Source organism: Lithobates pipiens, unplaced genomic scaffold (assembly GCF_037356315.1).
Source record: "Lithobates pipiens isolate NorthernLeopardFrog02 unplaced genomic scaffold, aLitPip1_a1.2 Scaffold_19, whole genome shotgun sequence".
NCBI lineage: Eukaryota > Metazoa > Chordata > Amphibia > Anura > Ranidae > Lithobates > Lithobates pipiens.
In genome coordinates, this window is record NW_027507764.1 from 43,231,613 (window position 1) to 43,249,574 (window position 17,962).

Genomic DNA, 17,962 nt, shown 5'->3' on the forward strand with positions numbered 1-17,962 from the left:
AGGAACTATAAATAGTAATAAATAAAAATTATTATTTTTTAATAATAATAAATATTCAACTGCCAAAACTGATCCACAGATGCAAATAAAATAATGATATATTACATATTTACATTTACTACTACTAATCTGAAAAAAAAAGACTAAAAAAGTATTTACAAATCCATGGATTCCAAGGAAGGAGGGTAAAAATTGCAATTATACACTTACTATACACAGCTATACAAAACTAAGAAAAGGCTGTTAATTAAACATACATACAGATAGATAAATCCCTGTAGTACCAAGGAAAAACAAAAGGATAGCATTATTTATATCACATATGACCATATATAAAATAAACCATAGTAACAACAATTAAAATTAATAAACAAGAAGCATTCAATATTAGGGGATTAAAAACTGATAATTAAAAAATAAATAAAAAAAGGGAAAGGGGGGGGGGGGGGGTTCAGGGAATAAATGAAATAGTGATAAAACTAGCAAAAATAATAATAATACCACAAAAAAGGTATCACAGCATCAAAAACTGTTAAGTGAGGCACAAAGCAAAATAATGACAATACAATTATAATCTAAGGTAAGAAGTTAAAACCCATTCCAGGGAAAGATAATAATAACAATGCTAATAATAACATTTATCTGGTGTCATAGGATTAAAATAAATAAAAAATATATATATATATATATATATATATATATCTCCTCTGATAGTAGATATTCTAAACAAGATATTATTCAATTGTTCAATTTTCACCTTCCTATTCTGAACAACATCCTCTTTGTTGGGACCTTTTTTTAAATGTATTCATTTGTGGATCCAACAGTGTAAATTTTTTATTTGCTGTGCCACCAGTGAAAAATATATACATACATACATACATACATATAATTATTCACTGGTGGCGCAGAAAATAAAAAATGTACACTGTTGGATCCACAAATAAATACATTTAAAAAAAGGTCCCAGCAAAGAGGATGTTGTTCAGAATAGGAAGGTGAAAATTGAACAATTGAATAATATCTTGTTTAGAATATCTACTATCAGAGGAGATATATATATATAAAATAATAACAATCATAATTATATAACAACACACAATGGCAAACAAGTGTCAGAATGTAAAAATGTCACTGATGGGAAAAAAATTTTTATATAAAATATATACACACACACGTTTATTTTTTTTATTTATTTTTTATGAATAATATTTTCCTGGAACTGATTTTTTTTTTTATATATATTTTAAAAACCCATTAGTCTTATCATTTCTACATTCAGTGGAACACATTATTATTATTATTATTATTATTATTATTATTATTATTATTATTTTCTACCACCATCGAAATAAAACGTGCCACTATGGTGTCTTAGCATTGGATTGTATTCCAATGATGCTGAATAGGTAAGGCAGGGTGACATACCGCTGTATGTATGTATGTATGTATGTGTATATATAATAATAATAATAATAATAATAATAATAATAATGTCAGGGATGTATGTCGGGGTGCAGGGTGCGCAGTGGCCGCTAGGGGTCGCTCTATCTTATGACAGGTGCTCTTCATACCTGTGTCTGTCGGGCTGGCTCGCTCTCGGGCACACAAGGGGAACACCTGGGAAGGACAGCCGCCGCTCGGACTGACTCTCTCTGGTAGAGGCAGCAGTGCGCACAGCTCAGCGGAACAGACCAACTTCTCCCAAGGAACAGGGGGGACTACTCCCCAATCCTGGTGACCTCCCCCCTTCCTCACTCCTACTACTAATACAATGTAATTATTATAGGATAGCAACACAGAGATCGGATGTGAGGAAGGCCTCCTCCATTGTATGAGGTGGGGTATGAGAAGCGGGCTCCCCCGGCAGAGTGGACGGCGCGGTCGGCGGTCACAGCACACTAAGGGCTGCCAGGAGTAGTGATGGCGGATTGAGGCGGACGTGCTGTCAGCGTGAGTGGAAGTGTCAGATCTCTGGATACATTGTATCTTTTCCCAGCTGATCTATAGGAGGAACAGCATGGCGCCCAGGAAAGGGGAACTGACCGAGGAGGAGAAGGAGCTGATACAGGTCATATCTAAAGGTGGGTGAGCCAGGCCTGGGGGCAGAGTGATGACTCGTGGGTGGGGAGTGTATATGGGGGGGGGGGGCAGAGTGATGACTCCTGGGTGGGGGGGTGTATATGGGGGGCAGGGTGATGACTCCTGGGTGGGGGGGGGTTTATATGGGGGGGGGCAGAGTGATGACTCCTGGGTAGGGGGTGCATATGGGGGGGCAGAGTGATGACTCCTGGGTAGGGGGTGCATATGGGGGGCAGAGTGATGACTCCTGGGCGGGGGTGCATATGGGGGGGCAGAGTGATGACTGGTGGGTGTGGGGTGTATATGGGGGGGGCAGAGTGATGACTCGTGGGTGGGGGTGCATATGGGGGGGCAGAGTGATGACTGGTGGGTAAGGGGTGCATATAGGGGGGCAGAGTGATGACTGGTGGGTGTGGGGTGTATATGGGGGGGGCAGAGTGATGACTCGTGGGTGGGGGTGTATATAGGGGGGCAGAGTGATGACTGGTGGGTGTGGGGTGTATATGGGGGGGCAGAGTGATGACTCGTGGGGGGTGTATATGGGGGGGGGCAGAGTGATGACTCGGGGGTGTATATGGGGGGGCAGAGTGATGACTCGTGGGTGGGGGGGTGTATATGGGGGGGGCAGAATGATGACTCGTGGGTTGGGGGGGTGTATATGGGGGGGGCAGAGTGATGACTCGTGGGTTGGGGGGTGTATATGGGGGGGCAGAGTGATGACTCGTGGGTTGGGGGGTGTATATGGGGGGGCAGAGTGATGACTCGTGGGTTGGGGGGTGTATATGGGGGGGCAGAGTGATGACTCGTGGTTGGGGGTGTATATGGGGGACAGAGTGATGACTCGTGGGTGTGGGGTGTATATGGGGGGCAGAGTGATGACTTCTGGGTGGGGCTGTTTATGGGGGGGCAGAGTGATGACTCGTGGGTGGGGGGTGTATATGGGGGGGGCAGAGTGATGACTTCTGGGTGGGGCTGTATATGGGGGGGCAGAGTGATGACTCGTGGGTGGGGGGGTGTATATGGGGGGGCAGAGTGATGACTCGTGGGTGGGGGGGTGTATATGGGGGGGGCAGAGTGATGACTCGTGGGTGTGGGGTGTATATGGGGGGGCAGAGTGATGACTTCTGGGTGGGGGGGTGTATATGTACAGTAGAGCGCACTTCAGTTCATATTCTCTGCATTGTGGTGCTCTGTGTTTAAAAACGCGTCGTGTACGTATTTCATGTGTTGTGATGCACGAGCCTCATAAAGAAATAAAAAAAGAAAACCTTTTTGCTCGTCTGCCTGTTTGAGATAAATCCTCCTTCATTTGTGTCACCTGCTGTCTGACAAGCCGCACGTTTTTGAATCCCGGGGCTGATAACCACGTCTGCCCTGCGACATTTCTTTTTACTTTGTTATCCCACCACTGTGGCAAACCTTAGCAAACTCCGCCTATACGAAAGTGACAACTCTGCTCTGAATTTAAGAGCAGTGCAGCATTGTTGTCATCCCATTCAAAACTTTGTTGCTATCATTAGCAGGGCTAACAACCCCTGTATGTCTGGGATCTCCAATCGTTCCAAAAAAGGGCAGTTTTATTTCCTATGGACTGTGCCCAGCAGAAATTGCCCCAGAGGTCCGCGTGAGTAAATAAGGCCTTGTCCTTATTAGTGTGAGGTATAGCTCGCCATCAACATGGTGCCCCATTGTTGGTTTTCAGCGGGAGGAATTGTGCCCCATTGTTGGTTTTCAGCGGGTGGAATGGTGTCTCATTGTTGGTGTCAGCGGGTGAATTGGTGCCCCATTGTTGGTGTCAGCGGGTGAATTGGTGCCCCATTGTTGGTGTCAGCGGGAGGAATGGTGCCCCTTCGTTGATGTTAGTGCTAGGGGTCGACCAATATCATTTTTGCAGGGCCGATACTGATTTTTCCTACTGCCTATCAGGCCAAGAACCGATATCAGGTGCCGATATTCTGGACATCACCGTCACCTGCCACCCAGACGCAGCGTGTCACTTGCCGCAGCGATGATGCGAGCCAGTGAGAAATGTCCTCTCTCTGCTGCACCGCTGGCCGAGATTAGCAGACTCTGCGGCACGCAGGGACAGGGGGGAGGGGGTCTGACCAATATCGCTGCATTTCTGACCAATACCGATAATTTGAAAAATGTGAAGATCAGTCCCTGATCATCGGCCACTCCGATAATCGAGCCCTAGTTAGTGGGAAGAGTGGTGTCCCCTCGATGGTGTCAGCGAGGAATGGTGCCTTGTATTAATTGGAGAAAAGGGGCCAGATAAAAGCAGCCAGCAGATAACTCGGGGCCAGAAAAAGGTGGCCTTGATGCCAGTGGGAGGAATAGTACCCTACTGATTGTGCCCCGTTGTTGGTGCGAACGTGGGAGGAATGGTGCCCCGTTGTTGGTGCCAGGTAAAGGCAAGCAAGGGACCATATCCAACCTTTGAGCCTTAGTTTGGAGACCATTGCTGTGATAGCTTTGGGCAGGTGACCGGCCCTCTTTATGGAAACATCAGGGGTCTCTTAGACCCCCCCCCCCCAGTGTCTCCCCTCTCCTCCACTGCCGCTAATCAAGTACAATAGCCGGGGAATGATAGCAGTGAACCCAGAAGTAACCTAATACACTTTGATTCTGGGTTCGTTCATTGATGGGGGGTGTTAATGGAGTTTCCCTAACAGGGGCGGCCTGTCCATTAAGTGCGCACAGGCGCCACCCCTCCTCTGTCACGCCGCCCCCCTATATGACTAATGTATGAATCTATCCATGGCTGCCACTGCCATCTCCTATTCTGGCGTCCGGCCCTTTTTGGACGCCGGGAGCTTGAATTAACGCGACTGAGGTTTATTTTTTTTTAAGAACCCGATTAGAGCCATAGGCTCCAATAGGCTTCAGAAAAGGTGGACTTGGAGCGCAGAGCATTGTGCTCGCAGGCCACCCATATGTGTTAGAAAAGAAAATTAATATTTTACTTTTCTAACACTGAACCACCTTTCCGCCAATCGGGAAGCGCGGGTCTAATACCCATCACCTGATTGGCTGCTAGGCCCTTATTGGACACCTAGCAGAAGGGGGAAGCATGGAGAACACAGGAGCTGTCACCCTCTGCATGACCCGCCACTAAGCTGGGGTAAGTGCTGGGCGCAAGTGGCGTCATTTGATGGGCACAGTGAGGCTGCAATTGAGGCTCGGTTCACACAGGGGCGACTTGTCCAGGCGACTTAGCCGCTTGACAAGTCGCGCTCCGGTCTGTACAATGGAACCGTTCTAATCAGAGCGACTCAAGTCGCTCTGACTTGGAAAAAAGATTCCTGTACTACTTCAGGCGACTTGCATTGACTTCTATACAGAAGTCGTTTTGCAAGTCGCCGCTGATCATGTACAGGTCGCGACGCTCCAAGTCGTGCCGCCCCTGTGTGAACTGAGCCTGATGGTGAATCTTCTTTTTTTTTTTTTTTCAGGTTTCCCCATACCCCATCCGCCCCCCCCCCCCCCCAGCCACCATTGTTCCCTAATCTGCTCCTGCACAGCATATTCTGGCACTTTATGTGATCTAGCAGCACGCCAGTGTGAACGGGGCCTTGGGGCCGAAGAACGCTCTTCTGCTGCAGTATGTTGGAGCAACGCATGTTACCCAAGCATTACATTACACGAGCCACATCACTAAATTCCGCTCAGCCATGATTTTTATTTTAGGTTACAATAAAAGCTGACAATCCTTGTACAGCGGGCGCGTATTAAGGGCACGGTGTCAGGGGCCGGGCAGCGGTTATGAAATCTGTGTTGTGTAGTAAGCTGCACTAGGCATAATTAAAGGCATAATCTTCGGTGATTACAGCAGCAGCCAGCAGATAACTCTGGATAATTGGGGAGATGGCAGATTCTGTCTTCTGAGTAATCTGCACTTAACTCTTTGCACACCAGAATAAATATAGGACATGTACATTGTGTTTGCTGCTTTCTGCTGGAGTGAACAAATGAAGGGTAGCATTCAGGAGCCATTCAGTCCACTCTATTGGCTAGCAGGGATATTAAACGATTCAGTCCACTATATATAATTTTATTTTTTTTCCTTCTCTACGCCAGCCGCCTTATCTGCCCCCCCAAAACCTGCTTTGGACAATGACCCCCGCCCTCCCCAACCCTCAACATGTTGGGGGCGTATGCACTATTCTACATAAACCTGACAAAATCGTATTCGTAGCATATTTCTAAACCAGTTCAGTTCCAGAAGATCTTACCCCCTTCATGATCAGGCCATTTTTTTTGCTGCTCGGCACTGCGCTACTTTTAAATGGTAATTGCGATGCCGTCATGCAAAGCTGTACACAAACAAAATGTATATCCTTTTTTTTTTTTTTTTTTTTTTTTTTTCCCTACAAGTAGAGCTTTCTTTTGGTGGTATTTCATCACCACCTGTTTTTTTTTGTTTTGTTTTTTATTACGAAAATCGACTGAAAATGTAAAATTTTTTTTAATTTTTAAAATAAAAAAAATTCTAATTAAAATGTTAATTAAAAAAGAGGGCAGAACTAATTTTAATTAAACTAATAATTTAAACGAATTTAATTAGAGTCAGAGAGGCAAGAGTCAATAGGCTACCCAGCCAAGCACATACGCGCGGCCAGATGAACCCGTCAAAATTAAAATGAGAGAATTTTTTTTTTTATTATTTATGCTACTTTCTGCTCTAAAACATATCCAATAAATCAGCCACAGGGAGCAATACACATACTATGTGTGGCTTATGTTTGGAAGCCAACACTATTTGTTTTTAATGATATATTGTCTTTTTCATATCTATGTATAATAAATTTAATTATTTTTCTAATAATATTTTCTATTCCTTTTCTGGTACCTATAAAGTCGGCTCCAACGTTCCCCCTTTTCCATTAGCAATTTCATATGGATGTGCTACCCCCTTGGCCCTTTATTTATCTATATATCCAATAAATCCCAAATTTTCATACATTTTGTCCAAAATGTATTCTGCTACATGTCTTTAGTAAAATAAATTCCCAATAAGTGTATAATAATTGGTTTGCATGAAAGTTAAAGTGCTTAGAAACTATGGGATACACAGTGCTCAGCATAAGTGAGTACACCCCTTATTGTAAAGTAAGATTTTAATCAAGCTCTCAATGAACATGTAGCCAATGACATTTTGGACAAAGTGTCACACGCATGTAAATTTAGTTTTTGCCTCAGAACAGTAGGGGTTCAGAGGGTTAATTGCATAGGTTGGCCTTGACATCAGTCTGGCCGGGCTGTGTTGGAAGTTCTGCCTGGTCATGTGAGCAGTGAGGTGCACATGACAGGCCAGAACCAGGTCTGGTTGGACGTTTTGAGTATCAACCGTCTTGGAACCAATCAGTGGGAGTGCCGGGCCCCGCTGAGGAGTCTGGGAAGGTGTACTTAAGATGTTGGGGGGTCACGTGTTTGGAGGAGAGGAGCTTGTGAGGCCCGTGTGGTCTGTTCTGGTTCCAGGACCAGGGTAGCCCCGTGAGGGGTCCCGGTTACGGGGTGTTTGACATCCTGCTACATGTTCCTGTTAGAGGCCCCTAATAGACCTGCCTGGTCTGGGGTAGGGATCCGTCTGTTCCCGAGTCTCGGAACCGGCTGGTCCGACGCACAGTAATTGAGGGAGGATTCAAGGTGTCCGGGGGATTTTCGGCTTGGAGAGGTGCCACAGCTCGTGGAAGTGACGGGGGAGGACTCTTCGGAGGAGGGCCAACAAACGGCATCCTGAGAAGTGCCTGGTTACTGAGTTGGGAAGGACATTGACAAATTCACATTTTTCCAGTACCATTGAAAATTCCAGGTACTGAGGAAAAAGGTTCCTGTTCACCCTTAGTTACAACTTGTATACGTTCATAGGATTGCTTCAAGTTTTGAGTCAACGTGCTGACTGCCATGATCTCTGGCTAGAGATCTGTTCAGCCCTGAAGTACCCAGCTGCGAGTGGCTACTCTCTGGGTGGAATTCGAGATTTTGCTAGACCTGCAGTTCAAGGTGCCTGAGTTCTTCACCCGTGCCCTCTGTTCCATAAAGAGACTGTGTTATTGGATGTTACTACTGCAAAATAAAACCTTTTAAAAAGGACTTTATCTGTGTCAGCACTCAAGTCATTGGGTATCAACCCTGGGAGCCCCTAGTCATGGAAGAGCAGGCCAAGAGGAGGTAACTGGTAAGCCCAATAAGTCAAGGCCGCCCTGCAAGGGTTATGGCCGCTGCAAACACAAGAACAGTTTCCAAAATTCTCACAAAAATGAGTTTTGTAGAACAGTTGTTCAGCTCATTACATGAAAGTAAGGTTATTATAACTTGGATCACAAAATCTTAAGTTTTACTCAAATTAGTTGATGCAAAAAAAAATACACCCCACAACAAAAACGACGACCTCTAGTATTTTGTAGGACCTCCGTGATTTTTAAGGACAGCACCAGGTCTTGTAGGAATGAACATGTTGGCGACATATTAAAACATCGATATTTTTCCATTCTTCAAGAAGGAGCTGTTTTAGAGCCTGGATGCTGGATGGAGAGTGGTACTCGTCTCTTCAGGTTTCCCCATAGGTGTTCCCTGGTTGGGTTCACATCGGGAGACATACTTGGCCACTGAATCACTTTTACCTATGGCGGTAGTGCTACACTTAAGCCTCGTACACGATCGGCCAACAAAACCGTGGAATTTTGTCTGAAGGGTGTTGGCCCAAACTTGTCTTGCATAAGCACGGCCACACAATTGTTGACCAAAAATTATGAACGTAGTGATGTATTACGTGGGCTCCTTCTGCTAATTTCATGTTAGTAGAAGTTTAGCGAGTGATTTGCGCTTTTCAGTTAGTTTCTGAATGGCTGTTCGTCAACCAGACATGTTGCGGAATCGGAGGAGATAACGTGTTATTTATTATTGGCCTTGGAGTTATTGCTTTTGATATTATTTTTTGGATGAATAATAATGATTTGATTTGGTATATTTTCTATATTTTTGGATCCATAGAATGCACTTTTTGGTTAAGTTCTATTGGCAGACAGCATTTTATTTTGTTTTAGTGCACAATAAAAACAAATTGTGTAGAATAATACTTGGCTATGTGTTTTACTTCAAATGACAGTTTGGGAGTAGGCAGTTACATTTAAAAAAAAATACAATGTAAAATTGTCAAGGAACACCGACATAGTTGTATCTTTGATCTTAAAAACTGCTTGATAATGGTGTTGTGGTAACCCGTCCAAAAAAAAAAAAAAAAAAGCCTTTAAAAATTAGTTTGCCATACCTCCATCAGTATCGCCAGCAAAGCAGCTTCATTATTATCCCATTAAATAAGAAGAGAATTGTGCGCTGCATTTGGAAATTTCATAATTTTATGTTAATTCTCCATTACCAACGCTAGTTTACAACAAGATCGACCGCTTCCGGCTCGTCCTTGCTTCCGAGCATGCGTGTTTGTACTTTGGACTTTTGTCCAATGGACTTGTGTACACACACTCGGAAAATCCGACAACACACATTTGTCTGCGGAAAATTTGAAAACCTGCCATCCAACATTTTGTCCACGGATAGTCCAATAACAATTGTCCGATGGAGCGTACACACGGTCGGAGTCCAAACATGTTTAGAAAGCACTTGGACATAGTACCACATGTACTTTGTCCCATAGAAAACAAACGTAAAAATAAAAATTCAAATGATTGCTCTTCTTAAAGTGGATCTGAAGCTCCCTATCCTGTTCAGCCAAGTTGGCGACATTGCTACATCCTATCTTTCTTCCATTCTTCAAGAACAACCTCTTTTAGAGCCGTGATGCTTAACTTGTCTCTTCAGAATTCCCCATAGGTGTTCCATTGGGTTCAGATCAGGAGGCATACTTGGCCACTAAATCACTTTCACCATTGATCTTCAGAAATGCAACAGTGGCCTTAGATGTGTGTTTTTGGATCTTTAAATATTATTATTATACAGGATTTATATAGCGCCGACAGTTTACGTAGCGCTTTACAACATTAAAAGCAAAAAAACGTTTTTTTTTTTTTTTTTTTTGAATTTTCTAGCAAAAAATACGAATTTTAACTTGTAAACTAAAAGTTCCCGAAAAGGCCTGGTCAGCAAGTGGTTAAAACTACATAAAAAAAAAAAAAAAAAAAATAAGATAAAAAATACAGGCACTTAAAAGTGCCCATCATCTGCACTGATAAAACAGCCTGAATCAAGAGCCCTGCAGCTCCACTCAAGCCTGGGATTCCAGAACAGTGCAGCTGATTAGATACAAGCAGTTCTGTGTGCAAAGTTGTGCGTGATTTACATTTTTATTTTATTTTTTGTTTTTCTTGAAAAGAAAATGGTTTGACTTTTTTCAAGCGTTCAGATTTCACTAAAACGCACAAAAGATGTAGTAATTTTATCTTGACAGTTATTCAGCAGGGATGCTAATTGTACTCTCTGAACAATAGGCAACCCCTAGAGAAGGAATTTGCAATTTTTTTTATCTAAATAACGCGCACAGCCCAGCAGGCGTGGAAAAGTGTGAGTGGCATCAAATATGTCCCCTTTTTTTTTTTTTTTTGTAAATGTTACGATAACTTCTAAAACTTTTCAAAGTACTCATTATATACACACTTAGAGGTGGCCTAATTTAGAATAACTCACTCAGCAGCAAACTATGTGGCTGCAAGCCAAAGCATACAGATATGGTCAAGAGGTCCAGACATTGTTTGATCAGTAATCACACTGAGCAGTATGCCAGACACATGAGGAGCTCTGACTATGGATGGTGGCAGAGCTGGTGGGTCACACCAGACACATGAGGAGCTCTGACTATGGATGGAGGCAGAGCTGGTGGGTCACACCAGACATATGAGGAGCTTTGACTATGAATGGCGGCAGAGCTGGTGGATCTGGTGGGTCATTTGACTATAATTGGAGGCAGAGCTGGTGGGTCACACCAGACACATGAGGAGCTTTGACTATAATTGGAGGCAGAGCTGGTGGGTCTGGTGGGTCATTTGACTATAATTGGAGGCAGAGCTGGTGGGTCACACCAGACACACGAGGAGCTCTGACTATAATTCGAGGCAGAGCTGGTGGGTCACACCAGACAAATGAGGAGCTTTGACTATGAATGGTGGCAGAGCTGGCGGGTCACACCAGACACAAGAGGAGCTTTGACTGTGAATGAAGGCAGAGCTGGTGAATCTGGTGGGTCACACCAGACACATGAGGAGCTTTGACTGTGAATGAAGGCAGAGCTGGTGGGTCACACCAGACACATGCTCGGCTGTTGGGACCCAAAACCCTGCAGCGCAACAGCCCCGTGGTACATCTGCACATGTACGGCTTTACCTGCTGATGTGCAAAGGCAGGTATTACTGAAGTTTAGAAACGTTTTGCATGTGCGGGATATAGCTTGCGTGTGCTCAGCTGTGCTGAAGAGTTCTTCAATATATCTGAGCATGCATCGTAATGGCGTAGCTTGAGCCACCAGAAACGGGTGCTGAATTTCCTCCAGAGTACTTTACTTTTTTTTCTTTTCTTCCAATTCATAGAGCCAAAAAAAAGGTTTCTGCGTTCAAAAAGATTGCCGTATTTTCAGGGTGTAGAAACCCTTTTGAGGTTTATGGATTTCTGCATTTTTGATAACGTGGAAACTGTTCTTTTCAGACACCTGAGGTATGTAGTGGAGGAAGGCGCCACAAGTGCATCTCACCAAGTGGATAATTATAATTTTTTTTTTTATTTTAATGTTATTTTAACGCCTGCCTTTACACGCACATGACCTTTAATGGCGTCTTAGTCTGTAGGGTTCAATATTGAGTTGGCCCTTTGCAGCTTCAACTCTTCTGGGAAGACCGTCCGCAAGGTTTAGGAGTGTCTATGGGAATGTTTGACCATTCTTCCAGAAGCGCATTTGTGAGATCAGGCACTGATCTTGGGTGAGAAGGCCTGGCTTGCAGTCTCCGCTCTAATTCATCCCAAAGGTGTTCTATCGGTTTGAGGTCAGGACTCTGTGTAGGCCAGTCAAGTTCCTCCACCCCAAACTCGCTCATCCATGTCTTTATGGACCTTGCTTTGTGCACTGGTCCAAATAATTTTTTTTTTGGGGCGGGGGGGGGGGGGGGGAAATTATGGTGTGGGGTTGTTTTTCAGGGTTTGGGATTGGCCCCTTAGTTCCAGTGAAGGGAACTCTTAAGGCGTCGACATACCAAGACATTGTAACAAGGGTTTACAACCCCTTTAAGGCTCGGTTCACACTGCGGCAATGCAGGAACCCTGCAAATCCACTGGGGGTTCCTGCATCGCATGTCTCCCGGAGGCAGTTCACACTGCCCTATGCGAACTGCTGGGAGTGTCAATTAACAAGTAATGACACTAGGGCTGCAACTAACGATTATCTTCATAATCGATTAGTTGACCAATTTTTGTTTCGATTAATCGGTTAATAGTCTTAAAAAAAAGTGTGGTGTATAATTTAGTTGATATGTACAGTTTAAAAAAAAAAAGGGAATTTATTCTTAAATATCTCTATATGCAGTGGTAAATATAACCAAACTATATGGTTAGGAAGCAAAATATTGAATCCACTCTGAGAATGACAGAAGAGATATATACTGTATATATTAGAGGGGATATATACCGTTTATACTATTGAAAATATACTGTATATACTATTAGAGGAGAGCTATACTGTATATACTATTAGAGGAGAGCTATACTGTATATACCTTTAGAGGAGATATATAGTGTATATACTAATAAAGGGTCAATCTGGTAAATATCATCAGATTCATTAACTTTAACCCCATTTTGTTACTGGCCGATTAATCGATTATGAAAATAGTAATCGATTAATTTCATAATCAATTAGTTGTCGATTAGTTGTTTCAGCCCTAAATGACACCCCCAAATCAGTTCGCATATCGCAGTGCGAACTGCAAATACGGACATGAATCGGATTGCATAGGTGTGAACCCCCAATGCGATCAGATTCTGCTACAGAACAAAAAAAGATCCTGGGTGAGTTTGGTCCGAATGCGATGCGAAATGAGCCATACTATCTGCATGGCTGAATTTCCATCGCACAGACATCGCATGGGATCTCGCATCACGCAGCAGTGTGAACCGGCCCTGAAGGCATCAGAAAAGGTCCATTATACACAATCTGTTCATAAACTGAGCAGTTGTTGACTTGGACGATAATGCTTCCCTGTCACACCACGGACCGCTATGAGCAAACTCCCTTTATACAACCCATTGAAAAGGAAGTAAGGAACAAAACGTACAAACGTATCTGAGACACAGAGTTGGCTAATTATACCTTCATGACACACAAGTCAGATCAGCCCGAGGGGTTTGGTGTTTTATTATTATTATTATTATTATTATTATTATTGATTTATTTATTTTTTATTTTGAACGTTGATAGCTTTTCAGCAAATGGTTGTTTGCATTGTCCACTTTATAGTTGCTCTCCCTTCTACCACTCCCCACCAATTTTTGGATTCTGTAAAGAGGATCTTCGACTAAAAATTATCCTTCTGAATGCGAAAATACTGAAAAAAGGGATTAAAGCCAAAGTTTAGTCAAACGCCATTCAGGCTGCATTCACACCTGAGCATTGCGTCTTTAAGCTTTTTATTTTCAGCACATTTTTATGTGCGACTTGTTGCGTTTTTATGCAGTGTTTTTGAGTTTTGCTGTTTTTTTTTTTTTTTTTTTTAATTAGCCAATAGAGAAAACTATTTTCTGTTGCATCAGCCTTTTTAGCTTTTCCATTAGGCTTTTTTTTTTTCTTTATTATTATTATTTCATTCTTTTTGTTATGGTAAAGTGTTTTGAGTTAAGGTTGGAGTTATTTATTTATTTTTTGTTAGGGTTAGGATGTTGCTACTACCGAAGTAGTAATAAATAATTAACCCCATAAACTTGACCCTTTAAAAAAAAAAAAAAAAAAAGAAAAAACTGGAGCTTTTTCTTGTAGCTCAAATCCGGTGAATTTGAGCGTTTTGTGTGCATTCACACGTTTTTGTGCAATTTTCTGCTCAAATGAAAAGGAAAAAAAAATAAAAAATACTAATAATATATGAACAAATATGTAACAATACACAAAATAGTAAATAATAAACCCCTAACCTTGTATATCTCTATATATCTATTTTTTAGTGTTTTGAGTGTTTTTCGTTTTTGTTTTGTTTTTTAACACTCAAACAATGTGGATTTATTATTTTTTGTCAAAAGGTGAACTCATCCTTTAACCACTGGTGCTATGGCCAAATGACTTCAGCTAGTTCTGGGAGGGCGTCATGAGATAGATATAGAGAAAATATAATATATATATATATATATATAAAATCTATGCACTCCTTTCCTCATGCTGACAGCGTGAGGAGAGCTTAAAATCAGTGTAGCTGCCCTTTTTAAAGAAGCCGGTTATCAGTGCCCATCAGTGTCGCCTATTAGTGCCGCCCACCTGTGCTTCCTCATCAGTGCCGCCCACCCAGGGTTGTACCAAGGGGTTGGCAAGGCCGGTGCCTGCCAGGAGCGCAGGCCGAGGGGGGGGGGGGAGCAAATCAAAATCCCGCACTGGTTTGTGTGCCACTTCTGTGAATTTAACTGCTGTGTCCCCTGCGAATGCGATCCGGTCACCAAGTTGCGCCCTGTGATTGGGCCAATGTGGTGGTCACTGGTCATGTGCTGTGCTGTGGGGCTGGCCAGTCCTCGAACATGGGTGGCGCATGTGCGAAGGCTGCTTTGCCTCCTGGAGTCCCACCCGGGCCGTGCTTCTGTAAGCCAAGCCACCGCCATCTCCTCCACTCTTCCTTCTGAGTTCTGACTGCGCCAGATCTGGAAGTGGGACTTCATCTGGGACTGGTATTGGGAAATCATACCCAGTCGGCAGTGTGGCAGGTGTGTGTGTGTGTGTGTGTGTGTGTGTCTGTGAGGGAGGCAATCCGGTGGGCTGGTGCTGGCTGCATTCGTGGCAATCCGGTGGGCTGGTGCTGGCTGCATTCGTGGCAATCCGGTGGGCTGGTGCTGGCTGCATTCGTGGCAATCCGGTGGGCTGGTGCTGGCTGCATTCGTGGCAATCTGGTGGGCTGGTGCTGGCTGCATTCGTGGCAATCCGGTGGGCTGGTGCTGGCTGCATTCGTGGCAATCCGGTGGGCTGGTGCTGGCTGCATTCGTGGCAATCCGGTGGGCTGGTGCTGGCTGCATTCGTGGCAACACAGTGCTGGGTGCAGTATTTATGGCAATGGCGGAGGGGTGCTGCGTTTATGGCAATGGCGGAGGGGTGCTGCGTTTATGGCAATGGCGGAGGGGTGCTGCGTTTATGGCAATGGCGGAGGGGTGCTGCGTTTATGGCAATGGCGGAGGGGTGCTGCGTTTATGGCAATGGGGGATGGGTGCTGCGTTTATGGCAATGGGGGATGGGTGCTGCATTTATGGCAATGGGGGATGGGTGCTGCATTTATGGCAATACGGTGGGATGTATGTAGACAATTAAAAATGAAAGTAAATTGATGTATAAAAACAAACTGAAATTCTAACTCTTTAATGAAGGGGGAGGGGGGCTGGGTGCCGATACAGACCCTAGGTATGCATCTGCGCCCACCTGTGCTTCCTCATCAGTCCTGCCCACCTGTGCTTCCTCATCAGTACACCCCACCTTCTCATCAGTGCCCCCTCCATTAGTGCCCACCAGTGCCCCCTCCATCAGTGAAGGAGAAAAATTACTTGTTTTCAAAATTTCATAACAAACTATGAAAAAGTGTGTGTGTGTATATATATATATATATATATATATATATATATATATATATATATATATATATATATATATTTTTAAATGTTTGGTCTTTATTCAAAAAATAAAAAACCCCAGTGGTGGTTAACTACCACCAAAGGAAAGCTCTATATGTTTGAAGAAAATTATATAAGAATTGAATTTGGATATAGCGCAATTGTCATTCAAAAATGCGCCCACACTAAACGCTGAAAATGAGCCTTGCCAGGAAGGGGGTGAAAATGCCGGTAGGTAAGTGGGTAAATAAAACCTTCCTCTCCTTTTTTTTATTTTATTTTTTTCATTGCATATTTTAGCCCCAGCGACATCATCACTGGGTCCCTGTGCTTCTTCCATGCAGTGCAGGCATATCATGGCTGGTGGGAGGGCCTGGCACGGTGTGGTAATTTCACATGTGATGCTGGGCCTCTGTGATGAAAAGAACTGAAATCCAGTGAAAGAAATGAGCAGGCCAGGGAAAGTTAATTGTGCGGTGTACTACTTGTGTGGGTTTTTATTTTATTTTTTATTATTCATATTTTATTTCTTTTTTACAATTTTACTCTCAAAAATCCTCTATTCTATTTATTTATTTATTTTTTTTATAGAAAAGTGTCGGAATCCTCTTGTACTATTCATATTGAGTAGAGTGTGATTGCTTTCCTGTGGGTTACACAAAAGAAGACAAAGCTGTGAATCAGTATATTTGGGCCGTGCGTCTGCCGCCTTCACTTTACATTTATTCTGTTATGTGAACACAAAGTATCACCGATTCATGATTGCTTTTCTGTTTCCTCCCAACAGGCAACGTTCAGGATGCCGCGCAACTTCTGGGCAGTAAAGAGGTCCGGGTCAACTGCTTGGATGAGGTAGGTTGACTTTCTAAAAAATTCACAGTCCAGCGCTCAGACAGAGGTACTTCTGATATATTGGCAAGTAATGTTGTATCCAATGCAGCCCTCCTAAGACTGGGTCATCTTCAGTGCACTGCAAAAAATGCACAGGAGGGCGCAAACGCCTAGCACGTTACCACCATAAACTTTTATTAACCACTTGCCACCCATGCTATATATATATATATATATTAGGTCTGTTACTGATTAAAAATTGTGTTCGATTAATCAAATTTTTTTTATTAATCGACTAATTTCGATTAATTATAACGCACATACAGATCCAACTACTTTTAGCTGATCTCCTTGCATTGTAACTCTGCATTAGTCAGTGGTAAATGTGGTATACACTATATACAATCACCCGACACTAGTTCGTTTCCACAATCCATGACTTAACTTCACAGTCCACACAAACGTTTTAAATTCAAACTGTAGCACTGATGTAAGTCATTTCTTTTTCCACAGTAGCGTGACAATCCCTCCACCTCCGGTCTAACTAATCACTCTCACCTTATGGCATGGACCCCCTGGTCATGCAAGCGGGTATGAAAAGGGTTAACACGGACCATAAACTTCTCTCACAATCTCAGGTCATTGGTAAAAGATCTAAGTGCTCACCGCTTAAGTATAGGATTACATTTTTGTGTTCAAACTACTCACATAAAGTTGATAAAAACACAGCATGTAAAGCAGACAATCGCGTTAGTTCCGTAGGGCAGCAGCGGGTGACATCATGCGTAGCTCCTCCCCTGTACACGTTACGTTCAATCAGAAAAACTTCAACGTCACCGGACTCCCCCCCCCTTTCCTTCGTTAGCAGACGGAGGCACTTGGGGAAGGGGGGAGGAGTCCGGCGGAACTCCCTGAAGACCCGGGAAGTCGGCGGAGAGGTGAGTACCAGTCAAAAGAATTTTGATGGATCAAAAAATGAACGCTTAATCGAGGAATTAATCTTTAATTTTCACAGTATATATATATATATATATATATATATATATATATATATATATATATATATATATATATTTTTTTTTTTTTTTGACAGAGATCCTAGGGCAGTGATGGCGAACCTTGGCACCCCAGATGTTTTGGAACTACATTTCCCATGATGCTCCACTGCACTGCAGAGTGTATGAGCATCATGAGAAATGTAGTTCTAAAACCTCTCTGGTGCCTAGGTTCGCCATCACTGTCCTAGGGAATAAAATGGCGG

General features: G+C 43.3%; 2 protein-coding genes across 2 annotated transcripts in view; one reads left to right on the top strand and one right to left on the bottom strand.

The window, feature by feature from the left end:
- Positions 1–1,729, bottom strand: part of BZW2 (basic leucine zipper and W2 domains 2) — a 234,318-nt gene extending 232,589 nt beyond the window's left edge. The window contains exon 1 of the mRNA XM_077490692.1: positions 1,575–1,729. The gene's annotated coding sequence lies outside the window, so the exon portion shown is untranslated. The remainder of the gene's footprint in view (positions 1–1,574) is intronic.
- A 137-nt stretch (positions 1,730–1,866) lies between these two features.
- Positions 1,867–17,962, top strand: part of ANKMY2 (ankyrin repeat and MYND domain containing 2) — a 53,623-nt gene continuing 37,527 nt past the window's right edge. The window contains exons 1-2 of the mRNA XM_077490691.1: positions 1,867–2,084; positions 16,658–16,722. Coding sequence (XP_077346817.1) covers positions 2,021–2,084; positions 16,658–16,722 — 129 coding nt within the window. The 5' untranslated portion in view covers positions 1,867–2,020. The remainder of the gene's footprint in view (positions 2,085–16,657; positions 16,723–17,962) is intronic.